Source organism: Rhinopithecus roxellana, chromosome 6, assembly GCF_007565055.1.
Source record: "Rhinopithecus roxellana isolate Shanxi Qingling chromosome 6, ASM756505v1, whole genome shotgun sequence".
Lineage (NCBI taxonomy): Eukaryota > Metazoa > Chordata > Mammalia > Primates > Cercopithecidae > Rhinopithecus > Rhinopithecus roxellana.
In genome coordinates this window covers 80,474,396-80,497,930 of record NC_044554.1, presented here as the reverse complement: position 1 = coordinate 80,497,930, position 23,535 = coordinate 80,474,396, and the positions used below count along the sequence as shown (strand labels likewise).

The following is a 23,535-nucleotide window of genomic DNA, read 5'->3' as shown; positions in this document are numbered from 1 at the left end:
AATACAAAAATTAGCCAGGCGTGGTGGTGGGCGCCTGTAATCCGAGCTACTCCGGAGGTTGAGGCAGGAGAATCACTTGAACCTGGCAGGGGGAGGTTGCAGTGAGTCAAGATCGCACCACTGCACTCCAGCCTGGGCAACAGAGCAAGACTCCATCTCAAAAAAAAAAAGAAAATAAATAAAGATGCATGTTTGGGCCAGGCACAGTGGCTCATGCCTGCAATCTCAGCACTTTGGTAGGCTGAGGCGGGTGGATCACCTGAGGTCGAGTTCGAGACCAGCCTGACCAATATGATGAAACCCCGTCTCTACTAAAAATACAAAAATTAGCCAGACCTGGTGGCATGGGCCAATAATCTCAGCTACTCAGGAGGCTGAGATAGGAGAATCGCTTGAACCTGGGAGGCGGAGGTTGCAGTGAGCCAAGATCGCGCCATTGCACTCCAGCCTGGTGTGACAAGAGTGAAACTCCTTCTAAAATAAAATAAAATAAAATAAAATAAATTGCATGTCTGTTCACTACACATGCATCAGAACCCCCTCCATGAATATTCATAATCCTCCCACAACCTGTTGAATAGACATACTTGGTCAACTCGTTCAGCACAAATTCCTGTTCCAATCCCTCCTCCTCTGAAGTGCCTACCTTTCAGGCTCTGCCAAAGGCTATGCTTCCCAGCCTGTGGGATGGCCAGCCTACAGATTGTAACTCTTTGTAAGAAATAAAGTATCCTTTCCAAATATGTACATCTCTTGAATTTTAAGTTGACAAGACCAAAGGTAAATTATTCCAGATGCAGTGGCTCACACCTGTAATCCCAACACTTTGGGAGGCCGGGCGCAGTGGCTCACACCTGTAATTCCAGCACTTTGGGAGGCTGAGAGGAGCAGATCATCTGAGGTCAGGAGTTCACGACCAGCCTGACCAACATGGCGAAACCCTGTCTCTACTAAAAATTCAAAATTAGCCAGGCATGGTGGCGCATGCCTGTAATTCCAGCTACTGGGGAGGCTGAGGCAGGAGAATGGCTTAAACCCAGGAGGCGGAGGTTGTAGTGAGCCAAGATGGCGCCACTGCACTCCAGCCTGGGTGACAGAGCAAGACTCCATCTCAAAAAAAAAGTGGTTAAGACTGGCCAGGAGTTGTAGTTCAGCCCTGTAATTACAGCACTTTGGGAGGCCAAGGTGGAAGGATAGCTTGAGCCCAGGAGTTCAAGACTAGCGTGGGTAACATGGCCAAAATAAAAAGGTTAAGACAGTAAATTTTGTTATGTGTTTGCTTTTTTAACGTAATTAAAAATTAAAATAGGCAGGGCGCGGTGGCTCATGCCTGTAATCCCGGCACTTTGGGAGGCTGAGGTGGGCAGATCATGAGGTCCGGAGTTCGAGACCAGCCTGGCCAACATGATGAAACCCCATCTCTACTAAAAATACAAAAATTAGCTGTGTGTGGTGGCGGGTGCCTGTAATCCCAGCTGCTTGGGAGGCTGAAGCAGAAGAATCGCTTGAACCTGGGAGGCAGAGGTTGCAGTGAGCCAAGATTGCGCCACTGCACTCTAGCCTGGGCAACAGAGTAAGACACCATCTCAAGAAAAGTAACAAAAATAAAAGACACCAGAGCCAGCTTAAAGTGCTTCCCACTGGCTGAATTTGGGACAATTTGAGCTTCAAAATAAATAAGGATATTAGAGGACTATAGTCTTGTAAGTAAAATAAGAATAAATAAGAACTTTAAAATGAAGAAACTTGGCAACACTATCTTAACCAAGTAACCACAGTTAACATCACCAACATGGGACAAATTGACATTATTTTCCCTGCTATGATGCAACGGAAGAATACATCATCTCTGTGGTAGTCCTACCAAAAACACATAAAGTCATGAGAAAAAAACAGACCTAACTGAGAGACATCCTACTAAGTAACTGATCTGTGATCTTCAAAAATATCAATCATCAAAGATAAGACTAGGAACCATTTCAGTTCAAAGAGCCTAAAGAGACATGCAAACCAAATGCAACACATGATCCCGAATCTATAAAATCTATGGATCCTAGAGCTATATAAAGAAAGTATCATAACAATCAGCAAGTCTGGGTGGGGTCATGAATTACCTAGCAAAATCAAATGAATGTCAATTTCCTGATTTTAATGATGTCAGAATGGTGTGGTTACAGTGTCCTTGTACCAAGCAAGGTACAGTTGAAGTGTTGAAGGGTCATGGGGCATTGTGTCTACAGTTTATTCTTAATGGTTCAGAAATGTTAACACTTGAAGGATCTGGGTGGAAGGTGTATGAATGCTCTGTGTACTCTGTATATACTCTGTGTGCTTTATATCTACTACAAATATATTTAAATCATTTCAATATAAAAAGGTGAAAATTCAATAGTTTAAAGCAAAAAAAAAAATCTAATGTAAGATTTATAACATGGATAGAAAAAAAATATATGCCAAAAAGGTACAAATAACAGGAGGGAGTACAAATGGAACTATGCTGCTGATAGGTTCTTACACTGTACAAGAAAGAAATGATATAACATTAATGGATGGTAATCTGTGACAAGACATGGATACATATAGCAATATCTAGAGGAGTAATAGCAAAAAAGCCAGTAGCAATAGAGCAGAGTTAAAAATACTCAATCAAGGCCGGGCGCGGTGGCTCAACCCTGTAATCCCAGCACTTTGGGAGGCCGAGGCAGGTGGATCACGAGGTCAGGAGATCGAGACCATCCTGGCTAACACGGTGAAACCCTGTCTCTACTAAAAAATACAAAAAACTAGCCGGGCGAGGTGGCGGGCTGAGGCAGGAGAATGGCGTAAACCCGGGAGGCGGAGCTTGTAGTGAGCTGAGATCCACCCACTGCACTCCAGCCTGGGCCACAGAGCGAGACTCCATCTCAAAAAAAAATACTCAATCAAAATGGAGAAACAAAGGAAGAAAGCACAAAGGGAAAGAGAAAACAAATAGCAAAATGATAGACTTAAACACAATGACATCAATTATGTAAACTTCAAAATTAAAAGGCAGAAACTATCAGACTAGATAAAAAAGCAAGCTATAACAAAATGCTCTTTATAAAGCATGTAGTTTAAAACTCCAGACATGTTGAAAGACACACCATGCAAACATGCGGCCTAAGAAAGTGGGGTAGCCAGGCATGGCTGGCTCAAGCCTGTAACCCCAGCTTCTCGGGAGGCTGAGGAGGATCACTGAGGCCAGGAGTTTGAGACCACCTGGGCAACATAGTGAGACACCATCTCTTAAAAAAAAAAAAAATTAGCCACGCATGGTGGCGTGCACCTGTACTCCCAGCTACCTGGGAGGCGGAGGCGGAAGATCACTTGAGCTCAGGAGTTCAAGGCTGCAGTGAGTTATGATCATACTACTGCTCTCCAGCCTCAGTGACAGAGCGAGACTCTTTGACAGTTGCTGAAGTCCCTAAAGCAAAAAAAGAACACAGTGTGGCTATATTAATATCAGACAAGGATTGGGACAAGAAGTCTTACTAGAAATAAAGATGGTCATTTCATAATGAAAAAGATTTATTTCAACAAGACATTATGGGCTGGGAGCGGCGGCTCACGCCTGTAATCCCAGAACTTTGGGAGGCCGAGGCGATGGATCACCTGAGGTCAGAAGTTCAACCTTGGCTAAAACCCCACCTCTACTAAAAATACAAAAATTAGCTGGGTATGGTGGCGCATGCCTGTAATTCCAGCTACTCAGAAGGCTGAGACAGGAGAATCACTTGAACCCAGGAGGTGGAGGTAGAAGTGAGCCAAGATCACACCACTACACTGCAGCCTGGGCAAGAGAGAGACCTCATCTCAAAAAAAAAAAAAAAAAGACATTATGATCCTGTGTATATATTTAACAACAGAGCTTCAAAATACATGAAGCCAAAACTAACTAAAGGGAAAAACAAATCCAAAATAATAACTAGAGAACTTAACACCCTCTCTCTCAATAACTGACAGAATTAGCTGGATGCAGTGGATCATGCCTGTAATCCCAGCACTTTGGGAGGCCAAGGTGGCTTTAGGCCAGGTGTTCAAGACCACCCTGGACAACATACTAAACTATTGATACTCTATAAAAACTTTTTTAAAAGTTAGCCAGGGCAGGGCACAATGGTTCACACCTATAATCCCAGCACTTTGAGAGGCCAAGGCAGGCAGATCACCTGAGATCAAGAATTTAGAGATCAGCCTGGCCAACATGTTAAAACCTCATCTCTACTAAAAATACAAAAATTAGCCAGGCATAGTGGTGGGCACCAGTAACCTCAGCTACTTGGGAGGCTGAGGTAGGAGAATTGATTGAAACCGGGAGGCAGAGGTTGCAGTGAGCCAAGATCACGCCACTGCACCCCAGCCTGGGCAACAGAGTGAGATTCCATCTCAGTAAATAAATAAATAAACCATTATAAAATAAAAAATAAAAATAAAAAATTTTTAAAATTAGCTGGGCTGGGTGCAGTAGATCACACTTATAATCCCAGCACTTTGGGAGGCCAAGGCGGCTGGATCACCTGAGGTCAGGAGTTCGAGAGCAGCCCGGCCAACATGGTGAAACCCCGTCTCTACTAAAAATACAAAAATTAACCGGATGTGGTGGCGGGCGCCTGTAATCCCAGCTACCGGGGAGGCTGAGGCATGAGAATCACTAGAACTTGGAAGGCAGAGGTTGCAGTGAGCTGAGATCGCACCATTGTACTCCAACCTGGGCAATAAGAGTGAGATTCTGTCTCAAAAAAAGAAAAAAAAGAAAAAAAAAAGAAAACATTTAGCTGGGCATAGTGGCACACACCTATAGTCCTAACTACTTGGGAGTCTCAGGTATGAGAACTGCTTGAACCAGGAGTTTGAGGTTATACTGAGCTCTGATTGCACCACTACACTCCAGCCTGGGTTACAGAATGAGACCCTGTCTCTGGAAAGAGAAAAAAAACAAAGAAATAGTACACAAAAATTTAGCAGAAAGTTTGGCAGTGTCTTATAAAGTTAAACATACAGTTCCCACAAAATTCAGCAATTCCATTATTAGGTATTCACCCAAAAAAAATGAAAACATGTTCACATAATGACTCATTCACAAATATTTACAGCAGCTTTTTCAAAATACAAAGTAGACTGGGAGGCCGCAGCAGGTGTATCACCTGAGTCAGGGGTTCGAGACCAGCCTGGCCAACGTGGTGAAACCCCATCTCTACTAAAAATACAAAAATTAGCCAGGCATGGTGGCGAGTGCCTATAATCCTAGCTACTCGGGAGGCTGAGGCAGAAGAATCGCTTGAGCCCAGGAAGCAGAGGTTGCAGTGAGCCGAGATCACACCATTGCATTCCAGTCTGGGCGACAAGAGCAAAAGTCCGTCTCAAAAAAAAAAAAATTATATATATATACACACACACACACACACACACACACACACACAAACACAAACTAGAAAGAAACTAAATCTCCAACAAATGAATAAACAAATCACAGCATAAACATACAACAAAATATTACTCAGCAACTGAAACATGCATCAATATATGGATAAATCTCAAAAACATTATGCTGAGTACAGTGATCCTTGCACAACAGAATGTATACTGTATGAATCCATCTGTATGAAGTTTTAGAACGAACGAAACTAACGTATGGTGGAAAAAAAATCAGAACAGTAGTACCTTGTGGTAAGGACTTTCTAAGGAGCATAAAGCAATTTTCTCAGTGATGGTAGGTAATGTTTTATTTCCTAGTAGGGGTTTCAGTTATGTAGGAGTATGCATTTGTCAAAATTTAGCTAATATTCACTGGAGATGCGTATATTTGGCCAGGCACAGTGGCTCACGCCTGTAATACCAACACTTTGGCAGGTCGAGACAGAAGGATTGCTTAAGCCCAGGAATTCAAGATCAGCCTGGGCAACACAGTGAGACCTCATCTCTACAAAAAATAGAAAAATTAGCTGGGCATGGCAACAAACCCATTTAGTCCTAGCTACACAGGAGGCTGGGGCGGGAGGATCACTTGAGTCTGGGAAGTCAAGGCTGCAGTGTGCTGTGATTGCACCACCACACTCCAGCCTGTCAGGCCCTGTTTAAAAAAAAAAAAAAAAAAAAGTGTGTATTTCATTGTTACATAATTTTACATCAAAAGAAAACTGTAAGCAAATATGAACCCTAGTTAATGACATGCATGCTAATGTATTTAGATCAAAGTGAAACAATGTCTGCAATTTATTGAGGATGCATCAGAAAAATAAAATGAGTTGATGGGTAGGTACAGTGATAAACAGATGCTAGATATGGGATAAAGCAATATAGCCAGACCGGGCGGGGTAGCTCATGTGTGTAATCCCAGCACTTTGGGAGGACGAGGTGGGCGGATCATCTGAGGTCGGGAGTTCCAGACCAGCTCCACTGACATGGTGAAACCCTGTCTCTACTAAATACAAAAAATTAGCCAGGTGTGGTGGCACATGCCTGTAATCCCAGCCGCTGGGGAGGCTGAGGCAGGAGAATCGCTTGAACAAAGGAGGCGGAGGTTGCAGTGAGCCAAGATCACACCACTTGCACTCCAGCCTAGGCGACAGAGTGAGACTCCATCTCAAAAAAAAAAAAAAACAAGTATAGCCAACGTTAGTGGCAGAATCTAGGTGGTGGGTGTGAAAGTATTCACTGCAAAATTCTTTCAACTTTGGTGTACTCAAAAAAAAAAATTTTTTTTTTTTTTTTTGAGACAGAGGCTCCCTCTGTCGCCCAGGCTGGAGTGCAACGGCTCAATCTCAGCTCACAGCAACCTCCGCCTCCCAGGTTCAAGCGATTCTCCCGCCTCAGCCTCTGGGGTAGCCGGGACTACAGGCACACACCACCATGCCCTGTTAAGTTTTGTATTTTTGTAGCGATGGGGTTTTGCCATGTTGGCCAGGTTGGTCTTGAACTTCTGACCTCAGGTGATCCGCCCGCCTTGGCCTCCTAAAGTGCTGGGATCAGAGGCGTGAGCACCATGCCCGGCCCAAAACTTTTCATAATAAAACGCTGAGGGTGGAAGAATGGGCTGGAAAAAGCAGACACGGAGGCTGCACATTCCTCTTTCAAGGAAGACAGACAATACTAGTGAGAGGAGGAGCCTTAGAAAAGAACCTGAACTCAGCCTAACATTAGAAGTGCACAGGCAGGTGGGCTATGGTTATTGTCTATACCCAAGAACATGAAAAGTAAAAGCTATGTAAAGGTGATATACCTAATGGCAGCAATAAATCGGTTAGACATGATCACACCTAGGGCATCTTCAGACATCCGACAGAAAATCAACATGCACCATAACTGACACTTAGACCTGACCAAGGCATCTCATTAAGAACATGTACCGTTGGCCAGGCACAGTGGCACACGGTGGCACACACTTTGGGAGGGTGAGGCAGGTGGATCATGAGGTCAAGAGATCAAGACCATCCTTGACAACATGGTGAAACCCCATCTCTACCAAAAATAAAAAAATTAGCTGGGCGTGACAGCACACGCCTGTAGTCCCAGCTACTTGGGAGGCTGAGGCAGGAGAATTGCTTGAACCCGGGAAGCAGAGGCTGCAGTGAGCCGAGATCGCGCCACTGCACTCCAGCCGGGGCAGCAGAACAAGAGTCTGTCTCAAAAAAAAAAAAAAACATGTACCCCACCACAAAAACCAACAAGGGAAACATTCAGTTTCCACGCCTGACCAGAGAGCTCATGGTGACAACACACAGGAAGCAAATTTGATTTTCTGAAAAAAAACCTGCATGGAAATTTAAACTACAGAATGGACATAAAGATTTAAATAAAGTCTTCTCTCTTTTTTTTTCTCCAAGGTACAAAAACAACATGTGAAATGGTATCTCCCACTCCTCACTAAGAACAGGAACACAACGGGCTGGACGCGGTGGCTCACACCTGTGATCCCAACACTTTGGGAGGCCGAGGCGGGCGGATCAAAAGGTCAGGAGATCGAGACCATCCTGGCTGACACGGTGAAACCCCGTCTCTACTAAAAATACAAAACGTTAGCCGGGCCTGGTGGCAGGCACCTGTAGTCCCAGCTACTCAGGAGGCTGAGGCAGGAGAATGGCGTGGACCCGGGAGGCGGAGCTTGCAGTGAGCTGAGATCGCAGCCACTGCACTCCAGCCTGGGCAACAGAGTGAGAATCCATCTCAAAAAAAAAAAAAAAAGAGTAACGGTAACACCATGGGTTTAGGCTGACTAGTCTTCTCACTTTCAGAAAAGTGAAAAACCTCCTTGGGTTACAAGACGCACCACGCTAAGCTACAAACAAAAGTCTAAATTCCATGTTCCTGTTATGCTTATTAAAGGGGATCACTTTCATTGCACATACATCTAATGCCTATGATCAAATGCCCTAATTCTTAACATAGTCCAAGCAAAAAATTGTTACTGTTTGCGCACACTTGGGAGAAAAAAAGTCACATTTTTGGCACAACACAAGGCTAAGGAAAAAATTTCCTATTTCTACAAAACAAACAAAAAACCCTAGTGGTTCCATTGACAAATCCAAATGTAAACTCCCTCATACCTGTAGAATCATTTGAAGAGCAGTTGCTGTTCTTGATTGAGAGATAAGAAAGCCAAGGAGTGCAAAGTGCGCTAACAAAGATCCACTGTTCACAAGGACACAGCGATGCGTGCAGAGGACATGGCTGGGCTCACTGCTCCTGCCACAGATCCCAGAGCACAAAGCCTGTCCCAGGTGAAATGAATGACATCCCTGACTGTGCCAGCTCCCAAAACACCATACATGTTCTCCCAACCACAAAGAGTGTGCTGTGATTTATGGTTTACATACAGCACGGTGAGGGTTGTCCTGTCACTCTGAGCAGCTCTTCTGTAGCCATGTTGACAGTGTAGACTTGGTCCTCAGAACTCACCCGAGACCCTAAGGCAGCCAGCAGATGAGGCCAGAATGACCAGCAATATCAGGCTTGTTACTCTTCTGTCTTGATGAGTTACTATTGCACTTCTATCTACAAACTGAACTCTAGGGTTTGCTTCAAAATCACCTGATGCATTAGCCTTCCTGGGCTGCCAGGACTAAGTATTATAGACTTGAGTGGCTTCAATAATGGAAACTTACTCTCTTACAGTCTAGATGCTGAAAGTCCAAGATCAAGGTAAATGCAGGGTGGTTTCTCCTGAGGTCTCTCCTTGGCTTGCAGATGGCTGCCTTCTCCATGAGTCCTCAAATGACCATTCCTCTATCTCTGTGTCCTAACATTTTCTTATAATGACATACATCAGATTGGATTAGGGCCCAATTACCTCATTTTACCTCAATCACCTCCTTAAAGACTCCATCTTCAGGCCAGGCGTGGTGGCTTAAGTCTGTAATCCCAGCACTTTGGGAGGCCAAGGCAGGCTGATCAAGGGGTCAGGAGATCGAGACCATCCTGGCTAATATGGTGAAACCCCATCTCTACTAAAAATACAAAAAAATGAGCCGGGTGTGGTGGCGGGAGCCTGTAGTCCCAGCTACTTGGAAGGCTGAGGCAGGAAGAACGGCGTGAACCCGGAAGGCGGCGCTTGCAGTGAGCCAAGATCACGACACTGCACTCCAGCCTGGGCAACAGAGCAAGACTCCATCTCAAAAAGAAAAAAAAAAAAAAGACTCCATCTTCAAATACAGTCACATCCTGAGGTCCTGGAGGTAGGGGCTTCAGCACATGACTCTGAGGGGACACTATTCAGCCCACACAGGAAGGAGGCAGGGATGAGGAGAAGGTGCACATGAAACTGACTGCCCACACAGGGGCCCAGGGCACTTTATTACATGATTTTTTTCTTTACATTTGCTTTTAAAGTTTTCATAAAGGTTTTCCTGATCACTCTTACCAAAGCCTGCTTCCACCATCTATCCCCAGGCTCCACTTCCCGCTCTGCGGCCACAGGCTCACCGTACACATTTCAGTCTCCAGCATCTGTGCCTGACACCATTGGTGCTAATAAACAGTAGTTTAATGAACAAGTGAATGCATGATGTGGAACACCTCCAGTGGCTTCAAGTGCATACAGAACCAACACCCAACTCCCCAGCCCAAGGACCTCCCAGGACTGGGGGGGCCTCTCCACCTCATCTATGCTTCTGAACTGCAGGACACAGAGCCAGTCCCAATCTGTCTGGAAGTGGCTGCTGCCTGCCTCATGTCTCTTCTGACATCCTAGGTCTGCCCTTACTCTCTAATTTTAGGTGTAAGTGACCTACTTTCCAAAGTGCAATGTCCCTAACCCTCTTCTCAGCGCACTAAGCACATAATACGCAAGACAGGATCAAGTTATCCCATTAAAAACTTGTATTGCCACCACATAAAGCAACAAGTAAATAGAGGATGATATAAATGCTCAATAGTTAGATTTATAGGACTTAATCATGACCATTTACTTACACTGCAAAGTGACAATAAGGAGTGGGCACTGCTGACGTAAATGAAGAAACTGGAAGATTAAGACTAAGCGTCCCAGCGGGGCAGACTGCAGACGCCCTTCTCATCTGCAAGGAAGCCCTTCACTGCAATAATATTGCTAAGAGAAATGTTTTGCTTTATACTATCTTCCTCTGAAAGAATGCTCAGAGCAGCCCTGGAAGGTTCTGATGTGCTTTCTCAATCTAAACTATGACAGAATCTGACTATATATTAAAAATTAATAAATATATACTACGTAAATGGTAACTCTTCAAGACAGAAGAGTAACCAGCCTTATGTTGCCGATCATTCTGGCCTCATCTACTAGCTGCCTTAGGTTCTCTGCTGAGCACCTCCTGCCTGGTTCTCCAGCCTCCTGACCCTGAGTTACCAAGTTGCCATCCAAGAATCACTGTGATAGCTACCCAAAAGGAAAGATAAAACAAAATATAGCAGCCCCAATTCACCTTCTGAACCCAAGTATGGCTTGTGACAGTTATAGAATAGGTTTAGTGGGTCACGACCACAAGCTTTTTTTTTTTTTAAGACAGAGTCTTACTCTTGTCACTCAGGCTGGAGTGCAATGGCGCGATCTGAGCTCACTGCAACCTCCACCTCCCAAGTTCAAGCGATTCTCCTGCCTCGGCCTCACTAGGATTACAGGTCTCGCCACCATGCTCAGCTAATTTTTGTATTTTTAGTAGAGATGGGGTTTCACCATGGCTGGTCTCAGACTCCTGACCTCAGCTGATGCACCCACCTCAACCTCCCAAAGTGCTGGAATTTCTGGCGTGAGCCACTGCACCCAGCCAACCACCAGTTTTAATGGAAAGAAAAAAAATAGAATTAAAAAATCAGAGCATTTAAGTGTGGTTCCTTTAAACTTTCACTTCAGTTATACAGACACACACATTTGTGTCTGCACCGGGTCAGCATGGAGAAGGTATGGCTTTCTAGTGCCTACAGTGACCAAATTTTAAAAGGTACTGGTCCAATCCAAGCTTTCAGTTCCTCACAGACTGGTCCAGCAGTGACTACAGCAGCTGATAGCTCAGGGCCTGTAACCTAGAGGATCTTTTCCTCTCCACTTTTTATTATGGAAATTCTCAAAAAAAAAAAAAATAAAAGTAGACAGAATAATGTATAACCACTACCAAAGCATTCACCTATCCCCTTTGTTTCTTCTATTTTGAGTGAAGCAAATCCCGGAAATCATACTATTTCACCTACAAATGTCTCAGTATACAGGCCTATCAGATCAGAGCTTAATATAATTATCACACCAAACAAAATTCATAATTCCTTATTATCTAATATCTAGTCCTACATTTCTAGAGAACTTTATAATTTTTTCTTTTTTTTTTTCTTGAGACAGGGTCTTGCTGTCACTCAGGTGGTGGCACAATCACAGCTCACTGCAGCCTTGACCTCCACAGCTCAAGCGATCTTCCCTTCTCAGCATCTCAAGTAGCTGGAACTACAGGCATGCAACACCACGCTCAGCTGGTTTTCTTATTTTTTGTAGAGATAGGGTCTCACTAAGTAGTCCAGGCTGATCTCAAACTCCTGGGCTTAAGCAATCCTCCCACCTCAGCCTCCCAAAGTGCTGGGATTACAGGCATAGCCACTGCACTCAGCCTATAACCTTTTTCTACCTTAAACAATGCAAATAAATTAGATCAATGTAAAAATATTTAACTGTGTTCAGTTTGAAATCACAGCCACCTCCTGGTGGGGCAACCAAAGACCAGAGGCAGCAGAGAAGCTGAGACCCACAACAAGGTTAAGGCCACAAGATGGTTTTTTGTTTGTTTGTTTGTTTGTTTTTGGAGACGGAGTCTCACTCTGTTGTCCAGGCTGGAGTGCAGTGGCATGATCTCAGCTCACTGCAACCTCCACCTCCCAGGCTCAAGCGATTCTCCTGCCTCAGCCTCCTGAGTAGCTGGGATTATAGGCACATGCCACCACGCCTAGCTAATTTTCGTATTTTTAGTAGAGACAGGGTTTCACCATGTTGGCCAGGCTGGTCTCAAACTCCTGGTGTCAAATGATCCGCCTGCCTCGGCCTCCCAAAGTGTTAGGATTACCTACACCCAGCCCTGACAAGACGGCTTTTTTGGGCTGTGATCTGAGTATAAAAATCCACATAACCCAACTTAAGTGTATCCAAGTTTCTAATAAAAAGGAATTACTGTCGGGTGCAGTGGCTCATGCCACCCAGCACTTTGGGAGGCCGAGGTGGGTGGATTACCTGAGGTCGGGAGTTTGAGACCAGCCTGACCAAGATGGAGAAACTCCGTCTCTACTAAAATTACAAAAATTAGCTGGACGTGGTGGCACATGCCTGTAATCCCAGCTACACGGGAGGCTGAGGCAAGAGAATCACTTGAACCTGGGAGGCGGAGGTTGCAGTGAGCCGAGATGGCGCCAATGCACTCCAGCCTGGACGACAAGGGCAAAACTCCATCTCAAAAAAAAAAAATAAAGAAATTACAGAGTAGTGCCACAATGCACAGAACATGAGTCCATACTGTAGGTAGGAGCCTTATTCTCCAAACCCCAAAACAGAACTTGTAGGCTAAAAAGTACTACTCTGTAGACATCAAGAGAGAAGAGCAGCCCCAAGTCATCACTTCGACTCCCCAGGCCCCACACCTTTAGTGGCCAGAGCACTTTTCTGTCAATGCACTCATTCCTTCAGATGGACCCATGAGTGATCCATCTCCCCATCAGCTCCTCAGGGCCACAAGCTCCTCCTGCAGTCCCCATCACCCAGTGAGTTTCATGGGGCACAAGAGGGGCTCAACAGACATTTGTTAAATGAACCATGGCCCACTTGAGGAAACCCAGGTGTACAGTCATCATAACCACATGTGCTGAGGTTGCTTGAGAAAGGGCAGTGCCACACTGGGGCCAAGTTCCCATGAGACTCACTTCAGTCCATCGGTTCTCTGCCAACTCACTGATTCCTGTGTCCTGAGGAAAATGGGCCAAGGTAAAACAAGCCTGAATCACTGCTTGGCAAGACACCAAGACAAGTGTCTGAGACTACAAAGGAAAAAAAAAAAAAAAAAGGCCCGCCTGGGCTCAGGTGATCCTCCTGCCTCAGCCTTCCAAGTAGCTGAGACTATAGGCGAGCACTGCTGCACCTGGCTAATTTCTGTATTTTTTGTATAGACGGGGTTTTGCCATGTTGCCCAGGCTGGTCTCGAACTCCTGAGCTAAAGTGATCCTGCCTCGGCCTCCCAAAGTGCTGGATTACAGGCATAGCTACCGTACCCAGCCTAATCCTAATTTTTTTTTTTTTTTTTTTTTTTTTTTTTGAGACAGAGTCTCGCTCTGTCACCCAGGCTGGAGTGCAGTGGCTGGATCTCAGCTCACTGCAAGCTCCGCCTCCCGGGTTTACACCATTCTCCTGCCTCAGCCTCCTGAGTAGCTGGGACTACAGGCACCCGCCACCTCGCCCGGCTAGTTTTTTGTATTTTTTTAGTAGAGACGGGGTTTCACCGTGTTAGCCAGGATGGTCTCGATCTCCTGACCTCGTGATCCGCCCGTCTCGGCCTCCCAAAGTGCTGGGATTACAGGCTTGAGCCACCGCGCCCGGCCAATCCTAATTTTTTGAAGGAGCTAACTTAGAAGAACTTAAATGTCCAAACTGTACTTTCATAAAACTATTGTCAGTACTTCTGCTACTTATGCCTGGATTTGTGTATAAGTTTAGAGCAATGCAATTTACTTTAACGAGAATGATTTAACTACCGAAGTTATTAAACTGGAGGTGATCTCACATTGAATGTGGGAGCTGAACAGGAAGGTTCTGCCAGCTTGCAACTGGCAGAGTACACGAGGTAAAGTGTGTTAAGTCACAACCTGGAGAAGAATTCATGCCCCAAAGCTCCTTGTCTGGCTTGTCTACAGGAAACAAGCTAAGACAAGTGGCAGAATACAGAAAAAATACAAAACCCTTGGCTTAAGCAACTACATAACAATTGATTATCTCCTCTAGTGAGACAATGCAATTAATAATCAAGCTTGTTTATGCCTAAATTTTTTCATTACCCAACTGGAAAATTCTTAATAATTTTACTGTTTTTTCATTTATATCCCAAAAACTCAACAGTCTTACTGCTTCTTTCTCCTTATTGCTGGATGTTTCATGTTTCTATCAAAGCTGAAAGACAGCTCTAGAAAAAAAAAAATCACTCAATTCCATCCGTGCCTATCACACACAGGTAGATGAGCCAGGTACTCCTTTAAGTGTTGCACAATGAGGTCATCAGTCCTCAGCGCGCTCTTGGATCCCGGCATTCCACAGAGAGGATGGCTTACTTTCCGCAAAGCTCACCATCATCCACAATCGGGCATGATGGTCCCTGCTAAGCAGTCACCAGGTGAGCACCTCTCCTTTCCAGCTGACTCCTTTTACACTGTTTGGCTCCTCCCTCTTCTGTACGCAGCACCCATCTCTAGTCTAACCCCTGCAGGCTGAATCACTATCTTGAGCTATTTTCCAGCCTTAAAACATCTTTGTAGGTAACCGCAAATTATATCGCACCTAAATTAGACATGCATGGTGCTAACATGAAACAATGAGTTGAGAAAGTAGAGAACCAGCACCACAGGAATCCCTGAAGGCCACCTGGCTACATTCTATTTCATATAGGACTTTTAAATGGGGCACTCTGTCAAACAAGGCGGTGAGCAGCTGGCAATTAAAGGACACTGCCCTGCAGAGTACAGGGTAGTAAAATCATAGGACTTATCGAGGTCTGCTTTAAACTTGTGGATAAAAGTGCGCACACACACATCAAAAAGAAAATGATAACCAAGACGTGAAGATTATAAAGTATTTATTTGGAAAAGATACATTTTATTAAAATCAATATTCCACTTTAATGGTAGCTCAATCCACATCGTTTTTCCAGTCTTAAAATGTTTCTTTATGGACTACTATACTCCTTCACTGTAATTAAAGACACATTTTGTAAAACTAAATAAACTGGGGTTTGACTATGAACTACATCCTGAACTATGTCCTAAACTGTGTCCTAAACATTGAACTATGCCCTAAATCCCACTGCCAAATGTAGCGTCACTAAAATCAATCAATGGTTTTAAATCTGACTGATAGTGGACGAGTGAGCTGGCCATAAGGTGAAGGCTACCCTTGATTTTACTGGATATCCAAAAACGAAGTCCAGTGAGCAGCAAACGTCTCCACGTTAACCACACAGCCCACTGGCTCCAGTTCCAGCCCTGGACAGCTTTCTGGCCCCTCGCCGGGCCCACTTCCTCTGCAGCCCCAGGTCCCGACGCGCTGGGAAGGCCGTCTGGGGCCGAGGTCAGGGCGAGCCGCTGCCCGGGCGGGAGGAAAGGCGCGGCGCTTCCTGTCCGCCCGGCCGCGAAAGCCCACCTGACCATTGTCCGGGGTCTCGCCCTGCCCCGCCCCGCCAGCGGGCCCACTACCCCCGCCCGGGCCCCAAGGAACACCCGCCCACCCCATCCTGGCCCCCCAACCCAGCCGCCCACCGACCGCAGCAGCAGGACGCCCCCGCGCACGCTCACCTTCTTGCCCTTCTTGCCCTCCTCTTCCATATCGCCGCGTGCGGCTCCCGCGGCCCGCCCGGCCCGCCCCGGGAGCCCCGCCGCCAGCGGCCGCTACATGCTCGTCCCGGGCCCGCAGCCCCCGCGCTCCCGGCACCGCCCGCCAGCCGGGCCCGAAGTCTCCGCCCCGGCCGCGCCCCGCACCCGCACTTCCGGGCCCGAGAGAGCCGGGCCCCCCCCCGCCCCGCCCAGGCCCCACCCTCCCCAGCGCAGGCCCCGCCCACGTTTGGCGCTCATCCGCACTTTCAGGCCCAAGGGAATGGGACCCGCGGCGATCAGACCCCGCCCCTTCAGGGAGAACAGGGCCCGTTGGCCCAGCTAAAGGCGAGAGCACCGCCCACAGGCTGAAGATCCTGCCCCTTCAGGACGGCCGAGAACGCGCCTGCCTTGCCCCACCCCCAGCCTGCCCCGCGTCCTTCAGGACATCTGTAAACGCTCCTACCCCAACCTCGCCTCTGCACGGTCGCGAGAACGCACCTGTCCAGCCCCCAGTTCGCCCCGCCCACTCAGCGCGCGCGGGAGCGCGCGCGGGAGCAGCTCCAACTTTTTCAATTTGCCGCCATCTTTACGGCGGCCGACTTCCCAACCTCCCTCGCGTCCAGGGAGGCGGAGCTTAGGTCTCTGAAAAGGGGACGGGGGCCGGCGGGAGGGGACGCTGCCGGCAGATGGCGAAGGAGGGGCGCGAGGAGGCCGCCTCTCTCGAGGGGCGGGGCGTCCCGCCGAGAGTCTGGGTGCGGTGCGGGTTTCCTTTTTCTTGTGTCCCACTTTATGCCCTGGACCACAGGGAATCCGTTTTCTAATACTTCTCTGTTCTAAAGTCTGCCTGCCTTAGACAAACACATTTGGAAAATACAAATGCAACTACAAGGATGTGCAGACCCTATCAGAATAAAATCGTAGAACCTTGTCAGTCATCTGGTATAATTTCCACATTTTCCAGATGACGTCCGGGGAATGAGGTGATTCGCCCAAAAGCACACTGCAAATTGGAGTCACCAGCAGGTCTGCTATTTTGCCACTAAACCCATCTGCCAGTAAAAACTTTGTAGCACAGCTAGAATGTAAACGGTTAACAAAGGGAACCAGTATTCGTTCCCTTTGATTTTTTTTTTCCGTTTGATTCGTTTCCTTTTGATTTTTTTTTCTTTTTTAATTTTTTGAGACAGAGTTTCACTCTGTCACCCAGGCTGGAGTGCAGTGGTGAGATCTCGGCTCACTGCAACCTCTGCCTCCCGGGTTCAAGCGATTCTCCTGCCTCAGCCTCCCGAGTAGCTGGGATTACAGGTGCCTGCCACAATGCCCGGCTAATTTTTTTTGTATTTTTAGTACAGACGGGGTTTCTCTGTGTTGGCCAGTCTGGTCTCAAACTCCTGACCTCGTGATCCGCCCACCTCGGCCTCCCAGAGTGCTGGGATTACAGACGTGAGCCACCGCGCCCGGCCTCAACTGATTTTTTTTTAAGTATTGGATATTGTACTATTTGTCAGTGTATTGTCTGGTACCTCCACATTCACTTCTCCCTTCCTGCTCTGAGAATATGGAGCTGCGCCCTTTAAGCATTCCTCCTTTGCAGAAGACAAAATCTTAAGATCATCAGCGGGCCAGGCGCCAGCACTTTGGGAGGCTGAAGCAGGCGGATCACTTGAGTTCGAGACCAGCCTGGCCAACATGGTGAAACACCGTCTCTACTAAAAACACAAAAATTAGCTAGGCGTAGTGGTGCACGCCTGTAATCCCAGCTACTCGGGAGGCTGAGGCAGGAGAATCCCTTGAGCCCAGGAAGTGGAGGTTCCGGTGAGCTGAGATCTCACCACTGCACTCCAGCCTGGGCAGCAGAGTGAAACTCTGTCTCAAAAACAAACAAAAAAAGATTTGTAGGAGCATTGTGACCCAATCAAGGACAAAGAATTTTCACAACCCCCTCGGGCCCTCACTGTTGCCCAGTTGTCCATAATCATTGGACAACCCATGACTTCAACCTGCTCCCTCTTCACCCTCTCCCTAACACAAAAGGAGCCTGAAATTCATATTAACTTAAAATGGTTCTTAGGACATTACTCCCCCATGTTCTCAGTTCACTGGCTCTCCAAAATAAACATCGCTTTCCTTGTCTTTTGTCTTTGGCTGTTGTGTGGCAAACTGTATGAGCTTTGGACTTGATGAGTTCTGCCCCTCATCTCTGGGAAGCTAAGGGACAGAACTGCACAAGAACAAAGATTGCTTTACTATGCAGATAAGAACCATGTCAGGTAATCTCTTGGAGCTGTCCTCAGAAGAATAGACAATAGTCAATGACAACTCCCAGCCTTTTGGTTGATCTTTCCTGGTTATATGATGAGATTCCTAGAGAGAGGTTTTTAAGACAATTGCATTTCTTTTTTTTTTTTTTTTTTTTTTTTTTCTTTGAGACAGGGTCTCACTCTGTTGCCCTGGGTGGAGTGCATTTTTTTTATAGAGACAAGGTTTCGCCATGTTGCACGTTGCCTAGGTGGGGACAATTGCATTTGTTTTGGAAAGAAGCTTTCCTAGTCAGATAAGGAAATTCCAGAGAGGCTTATTTCTGAGATCTTCCATTTTTAAGGCATTCAGCATGCCAAAGTGCCATAGTTTGGAAAATCACTTAATCATTTTCAGCACTCTAAGGTCTGTGTCCCAGCCCTGGGGGGTGTGGGAGTGGTGTTATTTATCTCAGCTTTATCTCAGCCCTCAAGATAGTAGCTGCTCCTTATCTCTACTATTCTTCTTGGGTTTTGGGGTGGGGGGTTTAAGACAGGGTCTTGCTCTGTCACCCAGGCTGGAGTGTGGTGGTATGATCTCGGCTTACTACAGCCTCAACCTTACGGGCTTGGATGATCCTCCCACCTCAGCCTCCCAAGTAGCTAGGACTACAGATATGTGCCACCACATTTTTTGTGTTTTTGATAGAGACTAATTTTTGTATTTTTGATAGGGACTGGGTCTTGCCACGTTGCCAAGGCTGGTCTCGAACTCCTGGGCTCAAGCAATCCCCTTACCTCAGCCTCCCAAAGTGCTCAGATTACAGGCCACTGGGCCTGGTCTATTCTTGTCTCCTCTAATTCCTTGTTACTCCAATCCCCTTGTATACCTAATAATTCTTTTTTTTTTTTCTTTTTTTTTTGAGATGGAGTCTCCCTCTGTCACCCAGGCTGGAGTGCAGTAGAGCCATCTTGGCTCACTGCAACCTCCGCCATCCAAGTGTTACACGTGTCTGTGTAAACAGACCACCAAACAGGCTTTGTGTGAGCAACATGGCTGTTTATTTCACCTCAGTGCAGGTGGACTGAGTCCGAAAAGAGAGTCAGCAAGGGTGGTGGGATTACCACGAGTTCTTACAGGTTTTGGGATAGGCAGTGGAGTTAGGAGCAATGTTTTGGGGGCAGGGGGTGGATCTTACAAAGTACATTATCAAGGGTGGGGAGAATTACAAAGAAACTTCTTAAGGGTGGGGGAGATTATAAAGAACATTGATCAGTCAGGGTGGGGCAGAAATAAATCACAATGGTGGAATGTCATCAGATAAGCTATTTTTACTTCTGTGGATCTTCAGTTGCTTCAGGCCATCTGGATATATACGTGCAGGTCACTGGGGATATGATGGCTTAGCTTGGGCTCAGAGGCCTGACACCAGGTTCAAGCGATTCTCCTGCCTCAGCCTCCCAAGTAGATGGGATTACAGGCACGTGCCACCATACTGTTTAGGTGAGGGAGAAGGGACAAAATGGAGGAAGGTGAACAAGATGGAGCAGTACCTGTTGTTTCCGGGTTCTTCATCACCAACTTACCTGCGCATGGGAAAATGCAGCCCCCGCCTGGGAAAATGCAGATCAACTGAGCATGCGCCGCATGACCTCAATCTGAGGAAACGGAAACTTACCCAGCCACGCCTATGGAGACGCCCCAATCACGCCCTTATCCCACCCACTGCCCTCCCCCTTCCAGTACCAATGCATAAAAGTCCGTGTGACTTCTTCGGCCCCCACATTTGTGGACTGGAGAACCTCACCCTAGAGCGCAGGCGCGACTTCCCTGGCCCCATACCTGAGGACCGGAGAACCTCGCCCGAGAGTGTGTGCATATTTGCAATAAAGGGCTGCCGCTTTCTTATGTACTTTGGCCTCATGTTTAATTACTTAGCTCTCCTAAATTAAGTTACATTAAATTAAATTAAGACAGGTGGTGCTGAAACCCGGGAGGAGACCCCTCCTCAGGGCCCCCCAAGGTCCGAGAAGCCTCCTCCTTCCACGCCGCGGACGGACCAGGACCCAGACGCTACCTTCCACACCTCCAAGTCTCCTAGGGGTGAGTACCTCTTGCCTCCCTCTCATACTCCTTGGCCAGAAGTCCTGCACAGGCCCAAGGCTTTTGGTCACCAGGTGACCCATGAGGAAGTTCCCAAAGGTAGAGACGTCTACCCAAAGGAACTCCATTCCAGACCGTGTGAGACACGTCCAGGACGGAGGCGTCCGCCTGGAGGTAATCTCCATTCCGGCTCCAGGAGCCCCCCGGTCTCTAGTGGCTCCAAAGGACGCTTTGTAGCCAGATAGAGTTCAGTTTCTGCCTATAGGTGAGAGGAAGGCAATGGGAAATCCCCAATCCAAAATACCTAGAGACACCCCTTTAGGGTGTCTTCTAACCAATCTCAAAACTTTACAATTAGAACAAGATCTTAAACGAAAGTGACTAATTTTCCTCTCCACGGTGGCATGTCCACAATACAAGTTAGATAATCAGTCTCAATGGCCACCAGAAGGAACCCTTGACTATAATGTTTTACTTGATTTGTCTAATTTCTGCCAAAGGCTAGGAAAGTGGTCAGAAATCAATTATGTCCAAGGCTTTAGGACTTGCGCTCTCGCCCGGACCTGTGTGCCCAATGTTCAATGGCCCAGGTCTTGTTAGCAAAAACCCGGCCCTCGGCCCCCACCTCAGCAACTGAGGAGGACTCCACCTCCATTTCAGATGGGGCCAACAGCGGGCGACCTCCCTCCCGACCTTCCAACCCCTCCCCTCCCTATGGACCTCCCACTGCCCCTCCCAACGCCCCTCCCTCAGCCACTCCCCTTACCCCTCCCTGTGCACTTCCCACCGCCCCTCTCTACACTCGTCCCTCAGCAGCCACTCCTCTCACCTCTCCCATTGCAGCCCATACCCGTTCAAAGACTACTATGCCAAACCTTACAAATCAGCCTTCTACTAACCAACCTAACCCTGCCTCCCCTACCAATCTACTGGCCCCACTCCGAGAGGTCGCCGGAGCCCAAGGACTAGTTAGAGTCCATGTCCCTTTTTCCTTGGCAGATCTTTCCAAGATTGAAAAACGGCTCGGCGATTTCTTTGCTAACCCCACACTACATTCCAAGGAGTTTCGATACCTATGTCAGGCATATGATCTAACCTGGCATGACTTACAGGTCATTTTGTCCTCCTCCCTTAACCAAGAGGAAAGAGAGTGTATTCTCGCAGCCGCCAGGCAACATGCAGATCAATGGCATTTAACCGATGCCACCGTCCTGTTAGGAGAGATGGCTGTCCTGTCCATAGAACCAGATTGGGACTACCAACTACAGCAGCCTGGCCACCATAGGAGGGACATTATGATTCAATGTCTCTTGGCCGGTATGCAGGCAGCCTCTAACAAAGTGGTAAATTTTGATAAATTAAGGGAAATTATCCAACACCCAGATGAGAACCCGGCTTCCTTCCTAAATTGTCTTACAGAGGCACTAGCCCAATTTACCCAGCTAGACCCCATCTCCCCAGCTGGGGCAGCTGTCCTAGCCTCCTATTTTATTTCCCAGTACTTAGTAAAATTAGCCTTCAAAGTTTTTAACTCCAGAGAAGCAGCAGCTGAGGCCGCAGAGCTAGACAAGGAGAAAAGAAGGGCTGCGCTTCAGGCGCAAGCTTTAGTGGCTGCCCTCCAACCAGTGTTGCCCACTCTGCCGGCAGGGAAGACACAGGGCAAGTCTCCTAAGGGCTCCTGCTATAAATGCGGAGACCCAGGACACTAGGCAAACCAGTGTCCCCAGGCCAAGCCGGCCACTCCATCTCGTCCATGCTTTAAGTGTGGCACAACCGGGCATTAGGCAAAACAGTGTCCAAATCCTCGCCTGCCTACCACGCCGTGCCCAACCTGCCAACAGGAAGGACACTGGAAGTCTGATTGCCCCGCCAGCAGGGCAGGCATTGTGCCTCAACGTGGTGCCTCTCCTCGAGGGTCGGAAGGCTCCTTCCAGCTCCTACACCTGGATGACGACTGATGGTGCCCACACTCGGAGACCTCAGGCCACCCTCGCCGAGCCTAGGGTAACTCTACAGGTAGCGGGTAAGCCAATTTCTTTTCTCATCAATACAGATGCTACCTATTCTGATTTGTCAACCTATGGAGGTCCTAGCCAGCCATCCACTATCTCAGTAGTTGAGGTAGATGGTAAACCATCTAAACCTCGCCAGAACTCAATGTTAAACTGTGGCCTGGACTATGCATGTTTTGCCCACTCTTTCCTCATCATGCCCTCATGTCCCACCCCCCTCTTAGGACAAGACATCTTAACCAAACTCTCCATAGAGACACGTCAATCGTGGGTAACCCTACTTCCCCTTGCCCTTACCAGACTACGGGCGACACCTAGAAGCCCTACAGGCCTTACTCCTAAGTTGAAGGGCCCATACACAGTAATTCTTACCACTTCTACAGCAGCCAAGCTTTTAGGTCACAGTTCCTAGGTCCATTTTACCCAGTTGAAGAGAACCCAGCCCCCTCAGGCTAAGTAGCAGTCCACCCAACTGTTGCCCACCTGTCTAAAAATAACCAAGATAGAAACAAGCTAGATGAGCCACACCCTCCTCAAATTTTCCTGTTTCCTCACTATTCTTCATCTTAACTGACTTTTCCCTCACAAACCCCATAGATACCCTCCTCCCCGGCCCATCCCCCAACCAGTGGGTCTCCCGACTTTTTACTCTCATAGAAGACCTAGCTTGGCAGGGTGCCCTTTGTGATTTCAGCAATATTGAACTTACTCTCTACACTTTTGCCACCATTATTATGGTTCACTCTAATCCCCCTAGTTACTCCTACTAATCCTAACTTTGTATCGAAATTTTCTATAACTGAAACCTGGTCTACAGACAACCAGGTACACTCAGTCATGCAGGGCACTGCAGAATGTCCCCCCGAGGGCTGTCAATCTGCCCTCTCCCTAAACTTTTCCCTAAGTTCCATCACTGGAGGCCTCCCGGCCATATGTTTCTTATATGACCAAACAGAATATAATTGTAAGAACTACTGGCAAGAAACCAACCTCGGGTGTCCATACAATTACTGCAAAATCCATCCTTTGTATGACTTCTTTGCACAATCCCAACATAAAAATATGTTTCAAAGCCCTTCGCCAGGAACATATAGTCTTATGTCTGGGCCTAAGTCTAAGTCTGGGCCTACCGAGGGTCCCAGGGAGTAAAAGG

The 23,535-nt window shown here is 47.2% G+C and overlaps 1 protein-coding gene across 4 annotated transcripts in view; it reads right to left on the bottom strand.

Annotated features, from left to right (window-relative positions):
• Positions 1–16,187, bottom strand: part of CCM2 (CCM2 scaffold protein) — a 73,644-nt gene extending 57,457 nt beyond the window's left edge. For 3 of the 4 annotated variants that reach the window (XM_030932147.1, XM_030932145.1, XM_030932142.1), the window contains exon 1: positions 16,012–16,187. In XM_030932147.1, coding sequence (XP_030788007.1) covers positions 16,012–16,041 — 30 coding nt within the window. In that variant the 5' untranslated portion in view covers positions 16,042–16,187. The remainder of the gene's footprint in view (positions 1–16,011) is intronic. The other variant, XM_030932140.1, reaches the window with a different exon arrangement.
• Positions 16,188–23,535: the final 7,348 nt, after the last annotated feature.